Source organism: Acomys minous (assembly GCF_964271855.1).
Source record: "Acomys minous genome assembly, chromosome: 1".
NCBI lineage: Eukaryota > Metazoa > Chordata > Mammalia > Rodentia > Muridae > Acomys > Acomys minous.
Window position 1 is genome coordinate 17,425,369 of NC_140483.1, and position 25,297 is coordinate 17,450,665.

At 35.6% G+C, this 25,297-nt stretch overlaps 1 protein-coding gene across 1 annotated transcript in view; it reads left to right on the forward strand.

The window, feature by feature from the left end:
- AKT3 (AKT serine/threonine kinase 3) overlaps nt 1-25,297 on the forward strand; it is a 212,387-nt gene that overhangs the window by 113,269 nt on the left and 73,821 nt on the right. Inside the window, exons 4-6 of the mRNA XM_084758568.1 lie at nt 10,111-10,222; nt 16,482-16,626; nt 22,729-22,860. Of these exons, the coding sequence (XP_084614694.1) occupies nt 10,111-10,222; nt 16,482-16,626; nt 22,729-22,860 (389 nt within the window). The remainder of the gene's footprint in view (nt 1-10,110; nt 10,223-16,481; nt 16,627-22,728; nt 22,861-25,297) is intronic.

Genomic DNA, 25,297 nt, shown 5'->3' on the forward strand with positions numbered 1-25,297 from the left:
ATATTTGGCTAAAACCCATCATTAAGCTTAGACTTAATTTTTGATTTTAATTTGTTGCCTATATTGGCATAAGGCTGCATTTAGTACAAAATTCTGGGATGTTTCCCTCTGTGCTTTAAGGTTTCTCTCTGTCCTTGTTTTCTTTGTATAGTGTCTAATATTTATAAACATCTGGCTAAGGACGTCACACTTTGTACATTACACCTGGATTTTTAGCTACAAATTCTGCACCTTATTTCCACTTTTTCATGTATTTAGACCAAGCTGCTCTCCTGAAAATTATGTTGTCATATTAATTTCACTGTAAGTTAATGCACCTGTAAGTTTCTAGCCTATAACTATCCTAGGCTGACCTCAAGACAGAGGCCTATTTTCCCTTGTTACTCAGTATTTCAGTTCTGCCTCTGCTTCGGCAGAAACCTGAATTATTCCCTGTGTTTTCCTTTCCTGCACATCTTTGCCACACTCTAAATGTATTTCTAGTTCCACTGGTTTTATTCTTACGTTTGAGCCGATTGTGTATGACTTCAGCTGTCTTCCTGGGTCACTCTTCGTCTCTGCTACAGATTCTTAGCTCGATTCTCTGCCTCTAGTCTGTGCCACTCATGTTCCTCCTTCACTTGTCTGTCAAAGTGATCTTTCTAAAATTACATGCTAAGTAACTCTGCCATCCCCCATGAACACTCTGCCTTGGATCTTCATCGCCTACTGGATGGCATCCAGCTTCCTTAATGTGTAATACCAGGATCTCTTCAATCTGGCCTCTCCTTTCAATTCCTCTCTATGCCTCTTCTGCCCTGCAATTATGCTTCAACAGTGCTGAGCTGTTGATAACTCCCTGAAAACTTTGCTGCTCTTCTGCTCTTTGTCTTTATTCTATTTGACTATATAATTTTCTTTGGTCTTTTAATTTATATTTAAACTTCTTTCCCCATTCATTCATTCATCTATTCATTCATTCATCCAAAACTATTCCTCTATACTTTTTTCAAATTGGTTTGTGTATATATGTATGTGTGTATTTATCATTGTTTCTTGGTTATCTTATTCACAAAAATGTCTCATTTACTACTCTGGGCTATTCTAGATGAAGTAATTTAATCTTTTATCCTAATTTCCATATGTTATAACTTTAATAGTTTATTCTTGAATATCTGAGAACATACTGTATATGTTCTTTTTTTTAGATAAGAAAATGAAGCCTTTAGAGTCAGTGGTATTTAAATGTGAGAATGAAAACTTAGGTGATTCAAGGCTGAAGAGATTGCTCAGTATTTAGCAGTATACTGACCTGAATTCAGCTCCCAGCTCTATGTCAGGTCACTCAAACTGCGTGTAACTCCAACTCCAGGGAAATTGATACCTCTGGTCTCCATGAGTACCTATACTCATTGGAACATACCCCGACTGTACACATAATTAAAAATAAAATGACTCTTTTAAAAAAACTTGCAATACTCTATCATTTAAATGTTATTCTTTTCCCTCCCATCATAGTAGAATATTAACATTAGTCAGTGTATTACATACTTAGCCTGCCATTGTGGAAAAAAAAAAAGCCTTACAAGAGCAGCTGAAGGCAGGAAGATTTATTTTGGCTCACAACATTGGAGGTTATTCTGCATGACTGGTTGTTGTTGTTACTAATATTATTGCATTTTTTTCTTTTGTTTTAGTTCACAGTGAGGCACTGCTTTAAGATGAAAGCATGTATCAGAGTAAAACAATTTATTTCATGTCCAAAGGGGGGTGGGGAGAAAGAAAAGGGCAGGGTGTCCTGTAACCACCTTCAGGGATATGGTACCAAGAACCTAAAGCTTCCCATCACAGCTCATCTCCTAACGTTTCTACCATCTCCCAGGAGCTCGAGACTAAGCATACAACACGTGTCTTTGGAGAATATTTAAGATCTAGTAATAGCAAACAGCTTTCATCTTTCATAGATTTAGAATATAAGGACCAGTACTTTCATTGTTATGTACCCAGTGGCACGCAAATGGAAACTCATGAAGTACTAAAGGACATGGACACCTACATCTGACCTTTATTCTAATTTGTTTATCAGATAAGATACGGACTGTGAATGAAGGTGCCTTCTCAATAGACTGAAGGAGAGATGAAATTTACAGTGCGTGTGTATGTATGTATGGCATATTGGAACGGCTTACAGCCTGTGACCCAGGTAGTACAGCAATGGCTGTCTCCCAACGGAAAGCCGAGAATCTGGTAGCTGTTCAGTCTGCGACTGCATGTCTCAGCAGTCCTAATTAGTTGTAGGAGTCCCAGGGAAGTCCTAGAAAGCTGCTGGTTTTTTAGTCGATGTTGAAATCCTGCAGAAATAGTTTCTAATAACCAGAGAAGTAATGTCTGAGAAACAGGATAGAGTAACTTGCTAGTGAGAGTGAAGGCAAGTGTGCAAAAAGCAAAAGCTAGTGAGAGTGAAGGCAAGTGTGCAAAAAGCAAAAGCTTCTTTTTTCCCTTTTTTTTTTTTTTTTGGTGGACTGTTACTAAAAGTTGTAGCCCAAATTTAGAGTGGTTCTTCACACTTTAAATGATCCAGTCAAGAAAAATCCCTCATGAGTGTGCCCAGCTGCTTGGGCTTTAGTTGATTCCAGATGTAGTCAAGTTGACAAACAAGATTAGCCATACAACTTAAGTCTAGTGACTGTTTAGAAAGTTTTTATTGCAAGGGTTATGTTCTCAACATTGTATCTAGTACTCAGAGAAATAAAAAAGGAATAAAACCAATGTTTTATAAATTGTTACATGTGCTGTACTCTTTCAGATTTAATCCTTTAATCATTTAATCATTACAGGCACACTGTAAGGTAAATATTTTGTTCCCTACTTTGAAAAGTCTTAGGGCATTGTGTGACATGCTTATTTGGTTGTTGTCAGAGCTAGAAGTTAAATGTATGACTAACAGAATGCAAACTTTAAATTCTGTGTTCATTTCATTACTGTACAGATACTAGCCATTGGATCTGAAGAATTTGTAATGTATTGGCAACAATGATCTGTGACACTTCCATTAGCGCTTAACATGTTTCATAGTTAAGTTCTGAGTGTTATAATTAAAATATTAAGTTTAGGAAAAGAAGATTTAATAGAAACTGAACTATCAAGAATAATCTTTCTGGAGATTGAGATTGTTTAGAGAAATAGTAACATTTTAAAGGACAGTCTAGATTCTAGGAAACAGTACCATTCTAATTTTAAAAAATTGTTTCTCAGAAACTTGGCCTGAATATCTTTCCTCTTGAATTAAATAGGTATGAAATTCTCAGGGATACATCAGAGCCCAATGGTATGTCATTTCCTGCCTCTGTATAGAGCGAAACATATTGGAGACAAGGGTTTCGTAGGGTTGCAATTGCTGTGATGAAAGATCATGACCAAAAGCAACTTGGAGAGGAAAGGGTTTATTTTATTCACAGTTCCATATAATAGTTCATCATCAAAAGCAGTGAGGTCAGGAATTCAAGCAGGTCTGCAACCTGGAATCAGGAGCTGATGCAGAGGTCATGGAAGGGTGCTTCTTACTGGCTTGCTCCCTCTGGCTCGCTCAAGTTGCTGTCTTATAGAACCCAGGACCAAGAGCCCTGGGGTAGCACCACCCACAGTGGGTGGGTTCTTTAACATCAACCACTAATTAAGAAAATGCCTATGGACCAGTTGTATGGAGGCATTTTCTCAATTGGGTTTACCTCAGATGACTCTAGCTTTTGTCAAGTTGATATAAAATAGCCATCACAGAGGGATACCTGAGAGAAAGAAACATGCCACTTAAAATAGTTAACAGATTGCTTTCATCATCCCAGATACTTGTTTTTTCCCAAAGTCAGAATTAGGCCCTAGGAATTCTGTGAGCTTACCCTGCATTTTATGGGTAGTTTCTGTAGTATCATTGCTATTTATTGTCTCATTTAGTAACATACAATAATTTTACTGACACAGTTAAATACTGTATTTTAAGTACTACCTTAAGGGTAATGTTTTTAAACAACAACAACAACAAAAAAACCTCCCAAAACCTGTTTTTAACTCTAGTTTTTAGCTCATAAAGGATAGATATCTCTTGAAATGTTTCGTTAAGAACATAAAACCTATCCTTTGTGTAGGTAGGGTGGTGAAGTAATGTGGGTAGAGAGAAGATGGGTTGGTCACCATCTAAAGAGATGTAAGCCTAAACTGATACCAAGCCAACTTGATGTAGAGCTAAGGATCCCTGTAGTTTTCTCACAGTATTACTCTTCCTTGCATTGCCTTCTGTGATACCCTTTCATATTTGAATAGCAAAACACTTTTGCTTGTTGCTTTCCAACTATAATCAGTTATGACCTGAAAGAAATATATGGAAAACGTTTGGTTGAGTGTATATACTTTTATCTGTATTTCTTTTCAGTAAATCATTTTTACAACTTAAAGTTTCAGTTTCTACAATGTCGAAGATTGTGTATGGCTTTAAAAAAAATTGAATCTTGATTATAGGGTATTGGGATTTAATGGGAGTAAGGAAAGAATTGACATTAAAAAAAGCTACTATGTATCACTTATTTTACTTTTTATAGTCACATTTACCATAAGAAACATGGCTTAAATACTACTCCCCCATTTTATAAAAAACCAGATAATACAGTAGACCTGTAGAGATAAAAATGTTCTTAGAGCCTCAAAGTAGGTAGCTCTGGTCTAATGCATAGCTTGAATTTAATTTGATTCTATATATGGAGTTAAGATTCTTCAGGTAATGAGTAGTTAATAGCCATAGAAAAATGTGATCTTGAAGGTATGGTATATGGTGCATTCAGACAGATACATATATTTTCAAAGTATATTTTAAGTATCATGAACCTATTTAGGATAGGTCAGGATTACTTATTTTGTAATAAAATATTGTTTAATTTGAATCATATAATTGCCCTGAATCAGAATTTTGTTCTATGTAGAATAAAGAATTTAGGTGAATCATTTCAAAAATCATTACTTTTAAATACTGGTAATTTCAACTTATTAAATCATTATTCAGTTGAGACTAATAATAATTACTCACTAATTAAGCACTTGTTGCTGTGCATTATACATACTTATTGCTGCTCTTAAAACTTTTTATTTTATTTACTTATTTTACTAGTACTGTTTTACCATGTTTGCAGCATGGTAATACTTGCCTCAGTGGTAGAACTGTGAGCATACCCATGGTGCTTAAGCGTTAGGGCTCGTGTTAGTTCCGTTCTCCCTTCTGCCTTCAACATGTCTAACTGCTTAGGGCTTCAGGGTGGCAGTTTTTCTAGGGGGTTCAGGAGGTATATGCTTACTGGGCCTCTAAACTAGCTTGTCAGTGTTACGGGTCCAACCTTGTCTTTCTCATCTACTCTGCAAAGATACATTTCAGAGTTGTGGACACATCCATCTGAGGAAAGTGTAACAGCGCTGAGAAATTATTAGTTGATAAAACATTCAGTATTGCTCTTCAAATTATAACAGGAGCCACAGCACAGACATTGAGTTTTAGATGCAAAATCATCTGGATATTCTTGATAATTATCAACATTTTGGCAAATTGTGTTTGAGGTCCACGTTTGTCACCTCTCCTGAATTGTTAGTGCTGAATCACTGCCTTACTCTGCCCCTCCACCACAGATACGGATCTGTGTTGATTTAAAAGCATTTGTTACATTTCTAGCAATGTTAAATGAGGCCTAAGGCCAGCGTGGAAGGAAGGGCCTTTCAACCTCAGTATTTAGAAACGATATAGAGGAATTGTTTTGGGTTTGAAATAATACATAATCAAGCAGATGCTAATGAAAAAAATGCAATGCAGAGGAAGAGAAAAGAGTTTGGGGTGCTGTTTGGAAGTTCCATAGAGGAGAGTACATTGCCCCTTTATTACAACAATGTTTCTGCACTATAATAAGGCCTTTCACTGCAAGTTCAGCCTTTTTCATTCATTTGTTTTGTGCTCTGCTTCCTCTGTTACTAATTGTCAGCACAATAGTCTTCCAACTATGAAGTCTCAGTGTCCTTTTGGACCAATTTGCCATTGTCTTTCTCTCTTACCCCCAACCCATGCACTCAGAATCTATTACCATGGTTGCATTTTTAGATATTTTGTATGTTGTAAAATGGCAGAGCTTTTGAAACATGCCAGAATAGCTCATGGTAATTGAATCATCTAACTAGAAACAGTTACTGTTTCCAAAATGCGTGCTGATAGATTCTCTTTCTATAGGCTAGTTTATAAGATAACTTAAAATATGCATAAGTACCTTTAAAGTAACATTGCATTGTTCTTTTTGGACTTCATTATAGTCTGCATTATTTGCAGATTTATTGTTTACCTTACAAATATTAGAAGTTTTTGTGATGAAGGAATGAACAAAATTGTCACGGACTGACAAGAGCTAAAGAAATTCTGGTATAAGTTTTAAAAATAGGTTAGTTGGCAGATGTCTTTCCTAGAATTCATAAAGCCGAAGGTTCCGTCCCAATCTTGTAAAACTGAGTATGTTGATACAGGACTGTAATCTCAACACTGAGGCAAGATGATCAGAAGTTCAGGGTCATTTTCAGCTAAAAAGTGTGTTTGAGACCAGCCTGGGGTGCATGAGATCTTACCTAAACAGAAAAAGGGATACTAAGCAGGAAAATATTTAAAGTAGTAAATTGCTGACCTGCTGGTGACCAGCTGCTTTGATTTGTGTTTGTCTTTTAAGTTTCTCTTTGGCTTTGTCAAATTTCACAGCTATCTTTGCTGAATGTAGCAAAGTTCCGTGTATCTTGACTTTTAAAGATAATACTAAAAGATGTGGTTTTATTCTAAATTCTGATGTTTGCATTTATGAGTTGTAGGTTTTTTTTCACATATGTCTTTTAATGCTGTTTTTCTATATTAGATTTTTTTTTTAATTTACTGTGTTCTGAAGAGATTCCCATTTCTGGAATTAAATCTCTTTTGTTTGGATGTCTGTCTCTATAGATTTTGGAATACATTTTAATTCTTTTACTGTTTACATCAGATCTTTCTATTCTGTGGATTAATAGAGTTCAGAATTAGATGTTGTGGTATGCCCAATTTTTTTACTTTCTCTTATTGATGTTTAGTTGTATTTCTTTGTTGACCTTGTAGTTTATCTCTAATTTGTTTTTGTTTGTTTGCTTGTTTTTGTTTTTTGTCTTCTGCTTGGTCAAGTCTATTGCTGGTGTTTTCTGCTATGCGCTTTCTTCCCCGCCACCCCCAATTAAATTTTCATTTCCAGTTAACCTTCCTCGATATCAGTTTCTTTTTTGATTTTTTTTATCTATTTGGACTTTTAAAAAACTAGGATTGCTGATTATTCCTCCTTAATTTTCATGTTGTTTTTCTTCTTCCTATGTTACTGATGCTACTTTTTGGTTTCTACATTGAATTCCATCTGCTTGTTTTTATCCTCTTAGGACTTTTTTACTTGTAATCTTGTGACATTTCCATGCCACATTTTTATACTTTAGAATATTGTAGTTTAGTAGTTGTTTTTTAATCATTTTGAGGAATCATGATACCTTAGTTTTTCATATTTCTTGTGCTATAATTTTCCGTCTCTTGATAGGGCTTTCTCTTATTTTGGGGGCTGGTGCAAGGGTGAGGATCTTATCAAGCAGCTATTCTTAAACGCTTAATCCCAGTACAATTTAGAAAGCAAGCACAAAACAAAAACAAACAAACAGAAAACCCCAAACTGCTTTAACAGCATCATCAATTCATAGAAATGCAAGCATATGCTGAATGTGTATTAAAGCCGTCTAATATAGTACTGGCCATAAACCAGCAAATGGAAAAACTACTGTGATTTCTATGAAGTTAAAAATTAAGTAGGATAAGCATTGACATAATTAATAGAGTAAAGACAGTGTCTTTGCTACTTTTCTACTGCAGTAACAAAGCACTATGTCCAAGGCAACTATAAAAGAAACCTTTTAATTTAGGTGTCACAGTTACAGTGGGTTGGAGTCTATGACCATCATGACAGGAGCCATGGTAACAGCAGGCAGGCAGGCTGGGTGCTGGAGCACTAGCCAAGAGCTCACATCTGACTCAGGAGCATGAGGCAGGAAAGAGAGTGGGGTGGGGCAGAGGGTGGGATACTGGGAATGGAACAGGCTTTTGAAACCTCAAAGCCCAGATCTAGTGGCACACCTTTTCCAGCAAGGCCATGACTTACAATCATTTCAAACTGAGGAACAAACATTTCAACAAACGAATATATGGGGGCTTTTTATTTAAGAGAATGCTATGATGGTGTATAAAAGCAAGAGATTAAAGTGGGGAAAAAAAGGAAATAACCACCAGTGATATAGTTTTCATAAACAAGATTAGTTAAATGAAGGCAAGTAATAAAAATGTGAAAATGTATTTTTTAATTCAATGCATCCAAATAGTTTTAAAAGTAGAGAAAGGGAGAAGGGGAAGAATCATGTGGAAGCAGAAGAGAAGAAAAAAAGAGTGACTAACAATACATAAAAATTAAATTAATATATAAAAGAATAACAAATAGCATGATGTAAAAAATACACTAAAAGTACTGTTGAAAGTTTAGTAAAAAGGAAAAGAGGAATACAAAAATTAAAAGAAAAGGTGAGCTGTTGGAGCAGTTTCTTTCTGTGTCTTGGAACCTATAGTGTGCTAGGTGTGTATAATATGTTGGGAGGGTTTGTTGAGCTTGAGGACTTTTGTCTTTTTCTCTGGCTTATGCTGTTGTTTAGGCTGCACTGGACAAGTATCTGATGTTCGTGCTCTGCACACCACACTTAACTGCAGTCGTGTGGGCTGGGCAGGCTATCGTGTTGTACTGAGATTCTACCCCTTTTCTCGTTCACGTGCTCTGGGGGTGGCTAATTTTTTAGGTTGTGATTTCCACATGTGATAGCACTGTTGGAATCAGCTGGGATACTGGGCTTCATACAGGCAGAATACTTGCCTTTGTACTTTCAAGATAGATGACTCCAGAGTTTTATCTTCCTGCTTGCTTTAGGCTTGGATTTCTTAGACTCCCCAGGGTGATTCTCAGCTAATGGAATCTTTCCCCAGCACTTCCTCCTTTTTTGGAGCCCTTGCTACACATGTTCTTGTACATGTCAGTGTCTGACCTCGTTCTGCATGACTGCCTTACTCTGGGGTTGTGGCAGGCCAAATGAAGACTCCCTGATCTATGTTTGATGGCTGTGTGCAGTCTCCCAGGGTAGCTCAGCTTTTTGATTTTTTAAACAATAGTTATTCTTTCATGATAGTGCTTTGCCACTGCCCTTCCAGTCATATAGAGTAACATAGTGGGAGTTCTTTCGACCTCTGACCCATTGCCTAAAGCAGTCACTGTCTTATCAAACCCGTAATTGGATTTTAGGCGGGTGAGAGTTATGGGCTCTTACTAAGGGTAGGACTACTCATGTTGTACTTGGCTTACCTTTTATAAGTGTCTTCTGCTTTCCTTTCCCCTGTGAGAGAGGCCTGGGAGCTCTGAAGCTCATATTTCCAACATTATACTATGCTTCTTTTCTTTGAAGTCTTCCTAGATATTCCCCAACAGAACCTGATCAGTTCCTGACTACATGATCCTAGTGACTATGTACATGAAGAATTAAAAGCAGTTTATTGTTTCAGAAGAGTTCACAGGGATAAATGCTACCCTTTTACGTTTTTCAATACTACAATATGATGTCAAGTGCAAAACAAGGGGCATAATAATAAGTAAATGAAACTATAGGGGAAGAAATGGCAAATCTGTGCCCAAAAGTAAACAAAAATTTGATGGAGTGAATATGATTTCATGTAGACTTTAAAGGATCGGTACTGCTATGACAGTTGGGGCTTGCAAATTTAAAGAGGTAAAATAAATGGGTATTTCAGATAGAAGCCGCTGAAGCAAAAGTTAATGATAGAGGAAGAACAGGATGTCTTTGTCTAGTTTAGCAGGTTGAACTGGTCAGAGTGGTGATAGACTGCTGTCCGGTTATGAATAACATTGAGTACATATTTGTGAAAAACTTATCGATTTCTGTGCATTTTGTTTAGAAAACACTGTAGTTGTCAACTATTTACTTAATGGTTTAAGTACTTGCGTATTTTATTTACAGAATGCCAGTTAATGAAAACAGAACGACCAAAGCCAAATACATTTATTATCAGATGTCTTCAGTGGACCACTGTTATAGAGAGAACATTTCATGTAGATACACCAGAGGAAAGGTAAGAGATTTGTTCATTTTTATTATGAAAAAGATAGTCTAAAGATGTATTTGTGGCTGGATACACTATTTATAATTAGATATAAATCTATTTGTAATACAATTTATTGTTCTGATCATGTTGGCTTGTATGTTTAATAGGAGCAGGAAACATACTCTTGGTAAATCACTCTTGGACTGTTTTAAAACAAACTTTTTCAGAGAAAATGGTACACAAATATTTTTAAAAATTAAGCATATTTTATATAGAAGTTGTCTTGTAGTGTATACAATTGATTGTACTCATGTTTGAAATTCTGAATGAAATGTGGTAGTAAATGTTTTAAAGCAGCATTCCTGCCTCTATGCGTGTTAGTTTCAGATGACTGTCTGGAATATTATGTTGGGAAGGATTCTGAGATTTGTGTCTTAAGTTTAGAATATCAGTAAATAGTAAGATTGATTAGTGTTACTAGTCAATGTCTTGTGATTGATGAGCAACAACATCGTGATATTGATGAGCTTTATGGCATCCACGAGGCTATATTTCTACTATTTTGATATACTGTTTTGTACCTATTTTCTCACTTTCTAGTTCTATCTTAATATTCTTTTATTTGATAGCCTGATGATGAGTTAGGTCTAGTAACCTTAATCATCAAGTTAGTTTCCTACAGATGTTATTAAGGATATTAATAGTCTCTCTTTCTAAGTGAATAATTTATTCTAACACGCTTCTCTAAGACTTTAATGAAAACAAAATAATCTTTTAAAATCCTAATAAATGATCAATGACAAAAGTTTTTGCTGTGTTTTGAAATATCCTGTATTGAACCAAGGGCTTTGTACATGCTAGTTGAGTACTCCCTCATTGAGTCGCAGACTTATCCCTAGCATTTTTATTCCAGTTTATTTGAGACAAGGTTTTTCTGAATAGCCATGGCTATCCTGGAACTCACTCTGAGGACCAGGCTGGCCTCAAAACTCACAGAGATCTGCTTATCTCTGCTTACCTGAGTCCTGAGATTATAGATGTCCTCCACTATGCCTGGCTTTCCCTAGCATTTTCTTATCTTAATCATGATGCCTTTACTTGAGAGATTATAGAAAATACCAGTTTAGCACTAATAATATTTTCTTTTCTATACTTCAGTATTGTTCTTTCATTCAGAGTGCATAAGGGTTATGTGTCCCCTCCGACCTCCTACAATACTGTACCTAACTCTCCTTTACCTTTACCTCAGCTACCCTGGGCATTCTGTGCACTGAGTTCTTCATTTGCTTGTGCTCTACATAGAGCTGTGGTCAGGAGTTTTCGTGCCTTTTGGGTCTTAGTGTCAAGCAGTGATTTCCCCCAGTACTTATCCTGATTTTGGTAGGCTTGGTAGTTCCCTGGTTACATAGTTACAAAGCTTTGTTCTTTTTTCTTTTCCATTTTATGTGTGTGTGTTGCCTGCAGTATGTCCATGTACCATGCTATGGAGACCTGAAGAATGTTTCATAGCTCTTGGAACTGGAGTTCCAGGTAGAAGGTTGTGAGCTCCCTGTGAGTGCTAGGAATCAAACCTGGGTCCTCTGGAAGAGCAGGCAGTGCTTGTACCCTCTGAGCCATCTCTGCAGCCCCTCCCCAGTTTTGGTTTGCTTTTATGATCTTTTTGCAGTAAGGATCATATCCAGTTTAGTTTTTTTTCCTTTAAAGTCTTCAGCACACAGTCCAAGATGTGATGAAAAAGTGTTTGCTAGATGACTAAATTAATGCATTGCTCCCCTGTCATTGTATTTCTTTGAAAAATGTTATTATGAGTGGATATTTAACATTTTTACTGAAGTTTGATTCATTTTGCCAGTTTTTCTCCTGAAGCTGTGGATAAACTAGATCTTTTAGATTTGGGTTTGTGGGTCTTAGACAGCTTATTGCTCTGCAGTCCAGGTTGGCCTGAAGCTTACTGTGTCACTCAGGTTGGCCTCACTTTATCAGTCCTTTTGCCTTAACTTCCTGAGTCAGGTTTCAAGCCTCTGAAGTCCCCTGACATTTCTCAGGGTCTGTCTACTCATCTGAAGCATCACGTTTTTCTTACATGTAAGAGAGTGGGAATTAACCTACTGAGTTTGCCTTTGGAGTATGCTTTTCTACATTCGTGGAGCATACGCTGCCTGGAGATTACATAGAGTTCTCATCTAATGTGAGAGAGGGCTTAGAGGTATCTTAGAGAGAGTTAGAAATTCCCTGTAATATTCTGGCCCCAATCTGATTTCCTTTTGTGTTACAAACTAGATGGATTCTTCTAGTGTGTGCTACATTTATTTCAATTGATAATATAAAATTGGGAAATTTTTTTTAAGTGGAGAGTCTAATGCGTCAGATCTTACTGATTCATTCTTTTTTCACAATTATTAAGTTATGCATATGTGGATGTGTGCACAAGTATGCTTGTGTGCTTGGCTGTGTGTGTGTGTGTGTGTGTGTGTGTGTGTGTGTGTATGCGTGCGTGCACGCGCACTTTCATATTTTCTTTTGTCCTTAATAGTGATACTGATTTTAATTGAAAAAACTTTGTTACTCCTTTAAGTTGAAGTAGCTTCCCATATTATCTTTTACTTTTTCAATAAAAATGTTCTTAGACATTTTGCTGCTCTTATGTTTTTAAAATTCAGTTTATGTAACTTAATAGTTGAAAACAAAATTATATATGTTAGTGCATAGCACATAATATTTTAATAGATGTATAAATTATATGTATCTCCTCAAACAGTTATTTAAGGTGATTCTTAGAAATGCATAGTACATTACCCTCTGTGGTCACCCAACTGTACACTAACACATCATAAGTTTTTGCTCCTGTCCTACTGTACTGATATTCACCAATCAACTTTTTTCTATCCATCTCTCTTCTCTACAGTCTATGTTGCCTTTTATCATCACTATCCTCTTCAAACTTAGATCAACACTTAGATTCCCCGTACACATGAGATAACGTGGTCCTTTTTCTGCTTAGCTTTCTTAGCATAGTGATCTCTACCTCCATGTTGCCTAAGTGACAGGATTTTTTCTTTATTAAGAGTGAATATTCTACTATGTGTAAATGTTATATTTTCTTTATTCATTTATCAGTTGATAGACATGTTGGGTTTTTCCACCTGTAGACATTTCTGAATAGTACTACAATGAACATGGGCAAGAAATTGCCTTTTTGAACGGCTGATTCTTTTGAGTAAATGTCCAGAAATGTCATGCATGGACCACAGGGTATTTTTAAATTTTTGAAAGATCTGCCATACTCTTTTTCACAGCACCTACCACTGGCACCATCACTAACACCTCTCATTATCTGTTTTCTTTTTATAAATTTGTAGCAGTAAATGCTCAGAACAACAAGTTTTTATACCTGTGGGGCCCTTTTATGACTTTGGAGAAATGCCATTTAAGTCTTTTAGTTTTCATTGGATTGCTTATTTGTTTTGTTTGTTTTGGGCTATTGATTTATAATAGTTTCTTATCAAAATGTGGGAACCAACCCCTCATTTTGTGGGGGGAGGGTGTGTGGAAACACAGAGTTTCATATTGCCAGGGTGTAGTTCTAGCTAGGCTGGAGCTGGCTGTGTAGATCAGTCTAGCCTCAAACTTGGAGAATTACTTTAAAAAAAAAAAACCTTTTCTTACATATATATAGATACAAGATCACTGCTAAGATAGGTGTAATAAAGATTTCATCTTTGTTTTCTTCTAGCTTTGTAACTTTAGGTCTATATTTTGATGTACATATGTGTGGTTTAAAATAAATCACATATCATTCTTTCTCATATTGATATTTCTTCGACAAATAGTTCTAGAAGAAAGTCTCCTTTTGGCTTTATGTAGTTGTGGCACCCTTGTTGAAGATGACTCTGTATGCATTTAAAAAATTTTTTTGATCAATCTGTTTCTGTCATTCTGTGTCTTCACTTAGATTTCATATTGCTTCAGTTATTCTAACTTTAGAATGTGTGTGTTCTTTGAGCATTTTGTAAATGTATATGATATATTTTGATTATAACCATTCCACTCTTCCTCCCCTCCAAATTACCCTGGATCACCGTCCACCCTGTATCCTTCCTGACTTCATGTTTTCTTCTTTTAAAAAATGGTAATTCATTGAATCCAATTAGTACTATCAAAATGAGCATGTCTAAAGATACAAAACCATAGGATCAGAAATTCAATAAATAGCAAGTGAGTAAAATACAAAGAAAATTTCTAGTCCAGTGTTCTTAAAAACCAAAGTGAATGAGAAGGAATGTTCTTCTTTAAAGGAGCAGTGAGTAGAGCAAAACTCATAACAATAGAAAAATTGATATAAGAAAACATACCAAATAAAATAATAATGGGGGGTTGTAATAGAATCATACACTCTGAATGCTGAACATAAGTAAGTCCCACAAAACAAGCATATGTTTCAAAAATGAATGTCAAATGAAAATATCTTTAGTTAGAGGTATCATTGAGATGACTTAGTAGGTGAACTTAAAAAAAGGAATCATCAAATTTTAGGGTAATATTTTTTATCAATTGGTAGCATGTGTGCAAATAAAATTTAATTGTAGTTTCAACACTTTTTAACTAAACTTTTAATGTCTTTTTCTTTTTTAAGAGTTAGTATTTTATTTTTAGATAATTGTTTAATCATGTTTTTGAGAATTTCATCAGTGTATTTTAACCATATACACATTCCATTCATCCACAAAACTCCCAGATCTACTCTTCTTCTCCTCCATACCTACCTCTATTTTGTGTTCCCTTTCTTTCTTAAGAAGTTACTATTTAGCAGTAAATGTCCTGGTCCTCTGACTCCTGTCCTTCCACCCCATGAGTCTATGTATAGGGGTTGTATTGTAAATATATTAAATGGTCAATTGTCGGAATTTTTACTAGCTGTAATTGTAATAGTCTCCACCTGCTGCAAATAGTTTCTTTGTTCAGGGAGAGGTGAGAGCTATACTTACCTGTGGTTTAAGGGATAACTATTTAGAATGCAGTTAGAGGTTTTACTGGTTTAGGAATGTAGCTGTAGTTGATTCTTCTCTGGGGTTCATGAACTCACCAACCACAGCTAGTTAGTTGAGTTTACAATACCAGGAATGATTTTTCTCCTATTGAATGAGCCTTATGACCAGTTGGATGTTTGTTAGTTATCCCGAGGGTATAAGGGCTACTATTTGACTTTTCATCATATATTGATGTTCTGGTCATTGTTGGGGCTTGTAGGCATTACAGCTAGGTAGGAGTATTGATTACTTTCTCTTTTGGCAGCTTGCTTAGCTCCTTCAGATCTGTGATAACTAGTTATCAGGAACGAATCAGATTGTGATTGATTCCGCTGAATCCTATGTCTTAAGTGTGTAATATCTTCAATATGGTTTTACCTGGCTTTTCTGGAAGGGAACAACGGGCCACAGCAATAGCCTATATTGTTTAGGCGTCTCTTGTACTCCCCTACTAATAGCTCAAGAGGAGTTTTTCCGTGCCTTGCACTTAAGGTTTTTGTTGATAGTCTATGGATTGGGGAGAGTTTTGTCACCCCAAAGTAACTTCAACTAAATTGAGTATGCGGGTGAGAGAGAGAGAGAGAGAGAGAGAGAGAGAGAGAGAGAGAGAGAGAGAGAGTGTGTGTGTGTGTGTGTATACAAACACAATATATGCAATATTAAGTGAACATAAAATAATTCCTGTATAAGTGCTACTCGTGACTTTAGGCTTTTAGAATTATCATCACCTAGGGATGATGGTGGCAGAGAGGGTGGCTACACAGTAGGCTATTTGCATTCATCTTAAAATTTGTAAAGGTTCTTCTTGGGGGGGGGGTGGTCTGCTCAAATTGCCGCACCAACCAAGGACAATAAATGCAGGAAGCATTGAACCCCTACTCAGATCTAGCCAATGGACAGGACATTCTCCACAGCTGTGTGGAGAGTGGGGACTGACTCTGACGTGAACTCTGGTGCCCCATATTTGATCACTTCCCCTTGGTGGGGAGGCCTGGTGGCACTCAGGGGAAGGATAAGCAGGCTACCAGGATAAGACTGATAGGCTGTGACTATAAGGTGTGGGGGTGTCCCCTTCTGTCACAAACCTAGGGGAGGGGACTAGGGTGATAGAGGGAGGGAGAGGGGAACGGGAAGATACAAGTGAAAGAATAACAATTGAGATGTAATCTGAACAAATCAATTAAATAAAAAAAATTATAAAGGTTTAAGTAACTTACTTACTGTCTTCTGTTAATGAGAAGTTGGATTCACTTTTATAGAGAAGAATGGACAGAAGCTATCCAGGCTGTAGCCGACCGACTGCAGAGGCAAGAAGAGGAGAGAATGAACTGTAGTCCAACTTCACAAATTGATAATATAGGAGAGGAAGAGATGGACGCCTCTACAACCCACCATAAAAGAAAGGTAGAAATGATGATGACTTATTCTCCTTTTAAATACAGATTTATTTGTCTAGAAGACTATGCTGAAAACTGCTTTTGAGAGTGATGTCAGCCTTTATTCTTATTGTATGCATAACTTCATAAACCTAAAGTTCCTTAAAACCAAAGAGTTGACCCGCACTTCAGTACTGGATGTTTGTGGGACTCAGGAAGGAGTGCTGATTGATACACTTTATAGACGAAATTTTACCTTGTTAGTAACAACATTTTAGACATTTCAGAAACTTGGAAATCAAATGTTTTCCTTAAGGAGAAATAGCTCTGGGGTTTCTACCCTGTGCCTTCAGTCTCATGAAAGCTAACTGGAAAGTGAGCAGTCATGAAAAAAATACCCTTTCATTGAGCTCCTGAGCCAGTGAAGAAAGAGAACACAACTTTTATTTCCTTGGTGCTCCAGATTAGTATATAGTTTAGTAGGAATTATAAACAATATCTTTTATTACTATAAAAAATTTGAAACAACTTCTTTATGTACTAAATTGTATTTAAAACTACTCTAACTGATTGAGTATTTGAAAATCTCACATACAGGGAAGAATGGGCAGAATCTATCCAAGCTGTAACTTGATACTCATTGATAATAGATTAAAATATCATTTACATGTATATATTAAATATATGTTTGCTATTGGTAAATTATATTCAGGTGGAAGGGAAAAACAAATGCCCAGAGTATTATCAATTATTTTATTTGTTTAATTAATCAATTAATTTTGCAGTACTGGGATTTTGAACTAAGGGGTACGCAAATGCTTAACTCCACCATTTGGTGTTAGTATAGTGATCAGAATGCCTTTCAAGTTAAATTGCCTGGGTTCAGATCCTTTCTCTTCCACATGCTATCTGTGAATTTAGTGAAATGATATAGTCACAACTTAAAGAATTAATCCACTATGGGAAGATTTTTCTTTAATTAAAATAACATTCTGTATTTGATACCTGTGAACATTTTCTCTCTTTTTATTTTAAAATTTCCCAGATTTTATTTTATATGTAAAATATGGATATTTTGTTTACAAGTATATCTGTGTACCAAGTACATACAGTGCCCAGGGATCAGATTCCCTAGAACCAGAGTTACAGATGGTTGTGAGCACCAGGTGGGAATCAAATCAAATTCCCTACAAGAATGGCCAGTTTGCCCAACTGCTGTGACGTCTCTACTGCCCCATTCTCGTGCATATTTACATAGACCTGTACTCTCTGTTGTGGTTGTTGATTGGATTATCTAAGTCATTAAAATTGCTTTCTCAGTCAGGAATATGAACATAACCTATCTTTGCCCATTTATTCATATGAGAATTTTTTTTAACATGGACGTTTATAACTTGAAGTTTGAGTGTAACAATAAATTTGAAGGAAGTTTCATTCTTTAAATCTCATCCTTTGAATTTTAGACTACTGCATTTAAAAGCAGGCTATACCAGCTCTACTCTGTTTAATTTTCTGGAATTCTAAATATATGCTTAGGAAATCAGTAAAATATTACTAAGCCAGGAGTTGAAAATGGTGAGTTTGTTATATCTTAACGATGTACTTTATTCCAGTGGATGGAAGGATATTAAATTTAAGTATAAATACTGATCAGCAAAATAATTGAATACAGACATAATTTTGAAAGATATAATAGTGGAAATATGTAATGGTATTTTTTGTAAAGACTTTTGTTACAAATGATAATAATAATCCCATTCTTTTTCCTTTTTATAATTCCTGAGTTGGATGTAATTCATCCTATCACCAACTGCCATTAGTAAGCACTTAGTTTGTGCTTATTTTTGCTGTAGGTTCTTAGCAATACTTTTGCATTTATCTTACCTATTTAAAAGTCATCTGAGGTATGTACTACTAATGTTGCATTTTATAGTTGAGTCATGTGATAAAGTTAAATATCTTACTCAAATATCTAAATCTTTTAATTATACATTATATATAACTTTACTGTGTACACAGTGTAACATTTTCTTGGTTCATATATCAGTAGAAGGTTAATACAGTAAAATAGTGATAGGAAGTGAAGATCCCTATGTCCTAATACCTGGTAAAACTTAGCTTCTTCATCCACCAAAATGAGTATAATTGTTGTATATAAGTCTGAGTTGTGAGTCTTAAACTGAATGGATATTTTGTGTTTATGTATAGTAAATATAAAATTAGTATTAATGATTATAGTTAGTTAGTTAGTATTCTGCTTTGTCCCATAAATGTAACTAAGCATCTTTATGCAGATTATCTTAGAATTATTTACTGAAACTTGAGTCTACAAAAAAAAATCTTGATAGAATGAATTTTTTCGACATTGAGGATTGAACTTTGGACCTCATACAAATTACACAAATCCTCTACAGCTGAGTTATATTTCTGATTATTTTATTCTCTTTTACAATTTTAGATATGTTCTCACCAAGTTGTTTAGTGTGGCCTTGACCCATACTGTATCCCATACTGGCTTTCATTTAGACAGTTCCTGACTCAGCTTTACACGTAGTCCAGAGTGCAAGTCTCCAGTGCAGGCGTAGCTGGTAGGAAGTTTTCATGTGTTAGGTCTTAATCATATATTATTTCCATTTTATATATACTTTTAAATGTTAGTGGTGATTTAAAATAGTTTTTACTAACAGGAGTATACAAATGAAATGTTGGTACCACTAGCTGCTGTAAAATGATTCCAACGATTTCCTTGAAAGTGGTCCAGCATTATAGTCAGTTCTATATGGCAACTACATTTAGAACATTTTGGGTATATTAAGTGTCCCTTTTTTTTTTTTTTTTAGTGCTTTTAGATGAAAAATAAAGATGGCACTAATTACATGCCATGTTGAACAATCAAGTCAGTTTATGGCCTGATTATGAGACTTTTTACCTATTTATTGTTATGGACGTACCAGAAGCCATAGTAGTTTCCTGTTTCTTGTGTTTTGTTTTGTTGCTAGTTGGGCCATTCTGCTGTTCTTGCATTGATCTTCAAATGAGTTATTTTCTATACCCATGTGCTGGCCTTGAAAAATCCAAAGAGAACTTTCTGTTTTTTCTCAGGGTTTGATGTTGACTTTGACCTTCACTACCTACCTTCGTGGTTTTGCACAGTTTCTCTCTACATGAGGTTTCTTATTTTCCAGTTCTCAGTACATAGTCTTTCCTCCATCAAGGTAACATCAGCTTCCGCATAGAGGGAAAGCTGTCTCTTGAGAGTTTGTAAGAGAGAGAAAACTACATGTAGACGCCAGGCATAAAGGCTGGCTCTAGAACTTCCCGAGATTATTTAATCAAAGACGATTAAAAAGTTGTGATTTTTGGCTGGGTGCATTTGTGCATGCTTCTAATCCCAGCACTCAGGAGGCAGAAGCAGACGGATCGCTGTGAGTTCGAGGCCAGCCTGGTTTACAAAGCGAGTCCAGGACAGCCTAGGCTACACAGAGAAAGCGTGTCTCAAAAAACCATAAAACCAAACCAAACAAAAGACCCCCCCCCCCCGTCAATAAAAAAGTTGTGAATTTGAAAGAGAGCAGGAAAGTCGTAAGGAGGGGCTGGAAAGAAGCAAGGGAATGGGGAAATTATATACTTATAATATAAAAAAGAAAAACCAATTAGTAAAGCCAGCTAGATAGAGATTCAGAGCCAAGGGAGGGAGAATGGAAGAGGAAGGGGTGGAGGTGGGAAAGAGACAGAATGCTACTTCATGGGAGAAGACAGCCATCTTTGCAGTCTGATAGTTTGGCCCTGAACCTCTAAGTTTTTTAAGGCTGTTAGTGAAATTAGTATGTCTAGCTATCTATCATTTTTCTAAGTGACTATATTTGTAACTGTTTTCTACATATGGGCAGGTACATGCTTGATATTTGGTCAGATTAAGAAGTATGTGTTATTTCTTTTGCTCTTTTTTGACATTTACCTTTTCTGTTGAACTGGATATATTATGATGATATAATTTGACACTTGGATAAAAGTACCACAATTATTGGCAAAAGATATTAAAAGTTAATGTTGGCATTCATTTATGAAATATTTAACATTTTGTAAATATGTACATAAAGCAAAGTTATCTGTAGTTTTATTGTAGTATCTTTGTCTGGTTTTAATATCAGAGTGATTCTGGCCGCATAGAGTGAGTTGAAATTTATTTCTCCCAGTTCACAGTTCAAGATGAGTTTGTGTAGAATTGGCACATTTTTTTGAAATGTTGTGGGATTTTTCTTACTGTGTAAAAAAAAAAAAGATGTAGTATAAAGTCAGTTTTTACGTAGGGCTGTTCAGCTTACTCATTACTTCCTCAGTGAGCCCTTGCATATTGAGATACAGGGAATTTGCTCACTTCATCTTAGTGTCAGGTTTACTGCCTTGAAGCTGCATATTCTCTTATGGTCCCTTTAGTGACTATAGTTTAGTATTGTCACTTCATGTTGATAGTTTTTATCTTTGTGTTTATCTTCCTTGCCAATCTGACTGGAGGCTTATAGTTTTTGTTGCTCTTTTTTCCTATTTCTTAAAAAATGTTTCCTTAGTTATATTTAGAAGTGTGTGTGTGTGTGTGTGTGTGTTTTCTTGGGTATTATTTTTACTGAGGTAGCATTTACTTAATCCAAGAAAACCTGAGAACTTAAAAATACTTTAAAAGATATAATTATTATTATATTTCTTTTTAACATATACATTTATATTATTATACATAAATAAAATTAACTACATACAGCAGGAAGAACTGCAAAACAATCAGGAATTATATAAATGTTACATTCATAGTGACTTGGCTATTTGTATTTGGAAAACTTGAAGTAAACATCTTTCCTATCTTGGTGAGTCTAAAGTTCTGAATGAAAATCAGTATCTATCATAGCTTATCTCTATTAACTTAAAACATCTATGTAGATCTAAAAACATCTTAACCCCTAACCAACTAAGCTTAGTTCTAAGACTAAACTATCTGGTCATCACCCCCATCAGAGACTTCAGAAGGAATAAAACTTAATGACCTGAGTCAACCAGAAGTGCAGGTTAGCTGATTTCAAAAAAAAAAAAAAAATGACAGAGACAGTTTGCTGTCTGGACAATCATCCAACACTCTCTATAACATTGGAGCATCATCTTCAGCCTTCTGGCCCAATATAATCTGACAGACATACTTGTGAGGCAGAAACTATTGAGGACTTGCTTACTCTGTCTTGGCAGAGTTTAGCCATTGACTCTGCCTGCATCCAAGCTGCCCATTTTTAGACAGATTTCAGTCTGTGGCAGAAGAGAGGGCATTCTTCTCAGTGGCTAGTTTGCTGCATTTGAAGCCATCTCCATAAAGAGGCTCTTTGATGCTCATCATCTTCTCTGAGGTAGGCTGGGTGTTGCCAGGAGTTAACCTCTCTCATTGTCAGTGAATCTTTAAAATAATAAAAACATTTTAAAATGCCATATTCTATAGGTCTCTGAGGCTTTTGAAGACCGTATCAACTGTTTTACCTTATATATCTATAGAATAATTAGTATAGAATTTTATATATTGATGCAAAATAAGTTTAATTTTGATACGTTGTTATAGAATTTAAATTTAAGATTATTCTTCACACATGTATATTTCTACTCTAATATGAGGTATTGTACCCATCCAACTCAATTATAATAGAAGGTTTCCTTCCAGTGCCTTGAAAGTGGTACTGCAGGCTGTTTGAATAATTAAGTAATACAAGCTAATTGTTAGTTGAGCAAATCATGGTCATTTGCATGGTCGATTACTAGTCTTATTTTTATCACAAGAATCTATATCCTAGGTCTAACAGATAGATATGATTAAAATACTTTTTAAGATCATATTTTACTTTTTAAAAATGACCTGTCACTTAGCCAATAATTTGACTAATGGGGAAATTCTACGTTCAAAATAATTTATACAAACTCTGAAAACTACATAATTTATTTTCAGTATCCCAGATTGCTGAAGAGACAGTGAATGGTACTACTTGTTTTCTCATTTGAAATTGGTAGAATAGTACCGAGTTTACAGTGAATTATATACAAACAGACTAGCAATAAATAATGTCCACTATTGCATCATGGTTTTCTAATTTATGTTTTTCAGACAATGAATGATTTTGACTATTTGAAACTACTAGGTAAAGGCACTTTTGGGAAGGTTATTTTGGTTCGAGAGAAGGCAAGTGGAAAATACTATGCTATGAAGATTCTGAAGAAAGAAGTCATTATTGCAAAGGTAATTAAGTATAAGTGCCAGTCACTAAGTTTTCTCTAGTATGAGCGTGTACCTGTGTTCTTGTATATGATGGTATAGGGATTCCATGAAGCAATCAAAGTATTGATTATAAACTATTACTTGCAATAATACCTACTAGTAGACAGTAGTGTTAATGTTAAGGCTATCAGTAGTGTATAGTATTATGTAAATTATGGTGAAGCTATGTTACTCCCTTGAGGAAATATGTTTATTTATAAATTTAGAGGAACTTTTAAACTATATATTTGTAATCCACATCACTAATTATATTAGTGTTGGCGTTCACTATTTTTACATTGTGTATATATGCCACTTTTTCATTCTTTATTCATCAGTTGAAGGATATTAGACTGTTTCCATTTCCTAGCTGTATTCATAGAGCAGAAATGAACATGGCTGAGCAGTATCTGTGGAGTGGACTGTTGAGTCCTTTGCACATATGCCAAGAAATGGTATGTGTGAATCATATGGTAGGTTAGTTTTTAACTTCTTGAGGACTCTCCCGTAGTGACTCCCAGAGCGGCTGTGTCCGTGTTCAGTCCATCAACAGTGAACGGGGCTCCCTTTCCTCACACTCCTTCCAGATTTTGTTGTCTATTGGTTTTTTGGTCTTTGCCATTTTGATTGCAATAACATGAAGTCTCAAAGTCGTTTTGATTTGAATTTCCCTAATTGCTAGGAACTAAAAACATTTTTGAACTATGTTTTAGGCACCTACCTACCTATCTACCTATCTACCTCTCTCTCTCTCTCTCTCTCTCTCTCTCTCTCTCTCTCTCTCTCTCGTTCTCTCACTCTTTCTTTCTTTCTTGAACTCTTTGAACTAAGGCCCATTTTTGTAATGAATCATTTGTTTTGGGGTGCCTTGTTATTTATTTCTTTATATATTCTAGATATTAATCCTCTGTCAGATGTATAGCTAGCAAAGACTGTGGACCATTGTGTAGAAGCTTTTTAGTTTTGTGAACTCTGAATTACCAATTGGTAGCCTTAATTCTTGGGCAAAAGGACTCCTATTCAGGAAGTTCTTTCTTATATCTATATCCTGTAATGCCTGTGTTTTCTTCTAGAAGTTTCATTGTTTCTGTTTCACATTTAAGTCTTTGAACCACTTGGAGATAGTTTTTGTACACAGTGATAGATGCAGTTCTAATTGCATTCTTCTGAATGTAGACATCCAATTTCCCCAGCATCACTTGATGAAGATGCATTCTTTTCTAGATGATGTTTTTGTCATCCTTGACAAATATATGCCTGAAATTACATGTATTCATGTATTTGTGTTTTCAATCTTGTTTCAATCATCTATATGTTTGTTTCTCTGCCAGTAGTATATGCTTTTATTACTATACTCTGTAATATAATCTTGATATCTAGAATGTTAATCTCTTCAGCATTGTTCTTTTTGTTCAGTATTGTTTTGGCTGTCCAGGAGTTTTTGTAGTTCTATATAAATTTAAGAATTTTTTTCTTTTTATATTATTTTACTTCTGCAAAGAGGGATTTTAATAGAGAGTAGGATAGACATTTTGATTTGGATTGCATTGAATCTATAAATACTTTATTGTCTAGTGGTCATTTTCACACAATTTTACCAGTTCATGAGTATGGGATGAGGTATCTATTTTCTATATTTTCCTCTCTTTCTTCAAAGGTTTAAAGTACTCATTAGAAAGGACCTTGTAAACCTCCTGGGTTAAGTTTATTCCTAGCTAATTTATTTTCTTTGAGGCTGTTGTAAATGGGATCTCTTTCTCTGTATATTTGTTGGTGGTTTACAGAAAAGTTATTGTGCAAATTGATTCTTTATCCTTCCACCATTTCTGAATTTGTTTATTATTTCTTGAAGGTTCTTAGTAGAGCTTTTGAACTCTCTTATATGCTCTCTGCCATGTGTAAATAAGGATGATTGATTTGACTCCCATTTTGGATCTTTAATTTTTACACTTGCCATCTCAGTGTCATTCCTGTCCTCAGTGGAGTTGCTTTAAGTTCTTCTCCATTTAGGATAATGCTGTGTCTTATTTATAATTCTCTTAGTTAGGGTTACTATTGCTATTATGAAATACCATGACCAAAAATCAGATCGGGGAGGAAAGGTTTGAACTGTCATGGATAGTCTGGCCAGGATGGAAGTCAGGACAGGAACGCAAGCAAGGCTGGAACCTGGAGGCAAGAGCTAGTGCAGGGTACAGAATGGTGCTGCTTACTGCTCTACATGTCTTGCTCAATCTACTTTCTTATAAAACCCAGTACCACAACACAGGGATGGCCACACACACAATGGGCTGAGCTCTCCCACTTCAGTCCCTAGTAAAGGTAATGCTTCACAGGCTTGCCTACTGCTTGATCTTATGGAAGCATTTTCTCAATTGAGGCTCCCTCCTCTCCAATAAATAACATGTGTCAAAGTGAC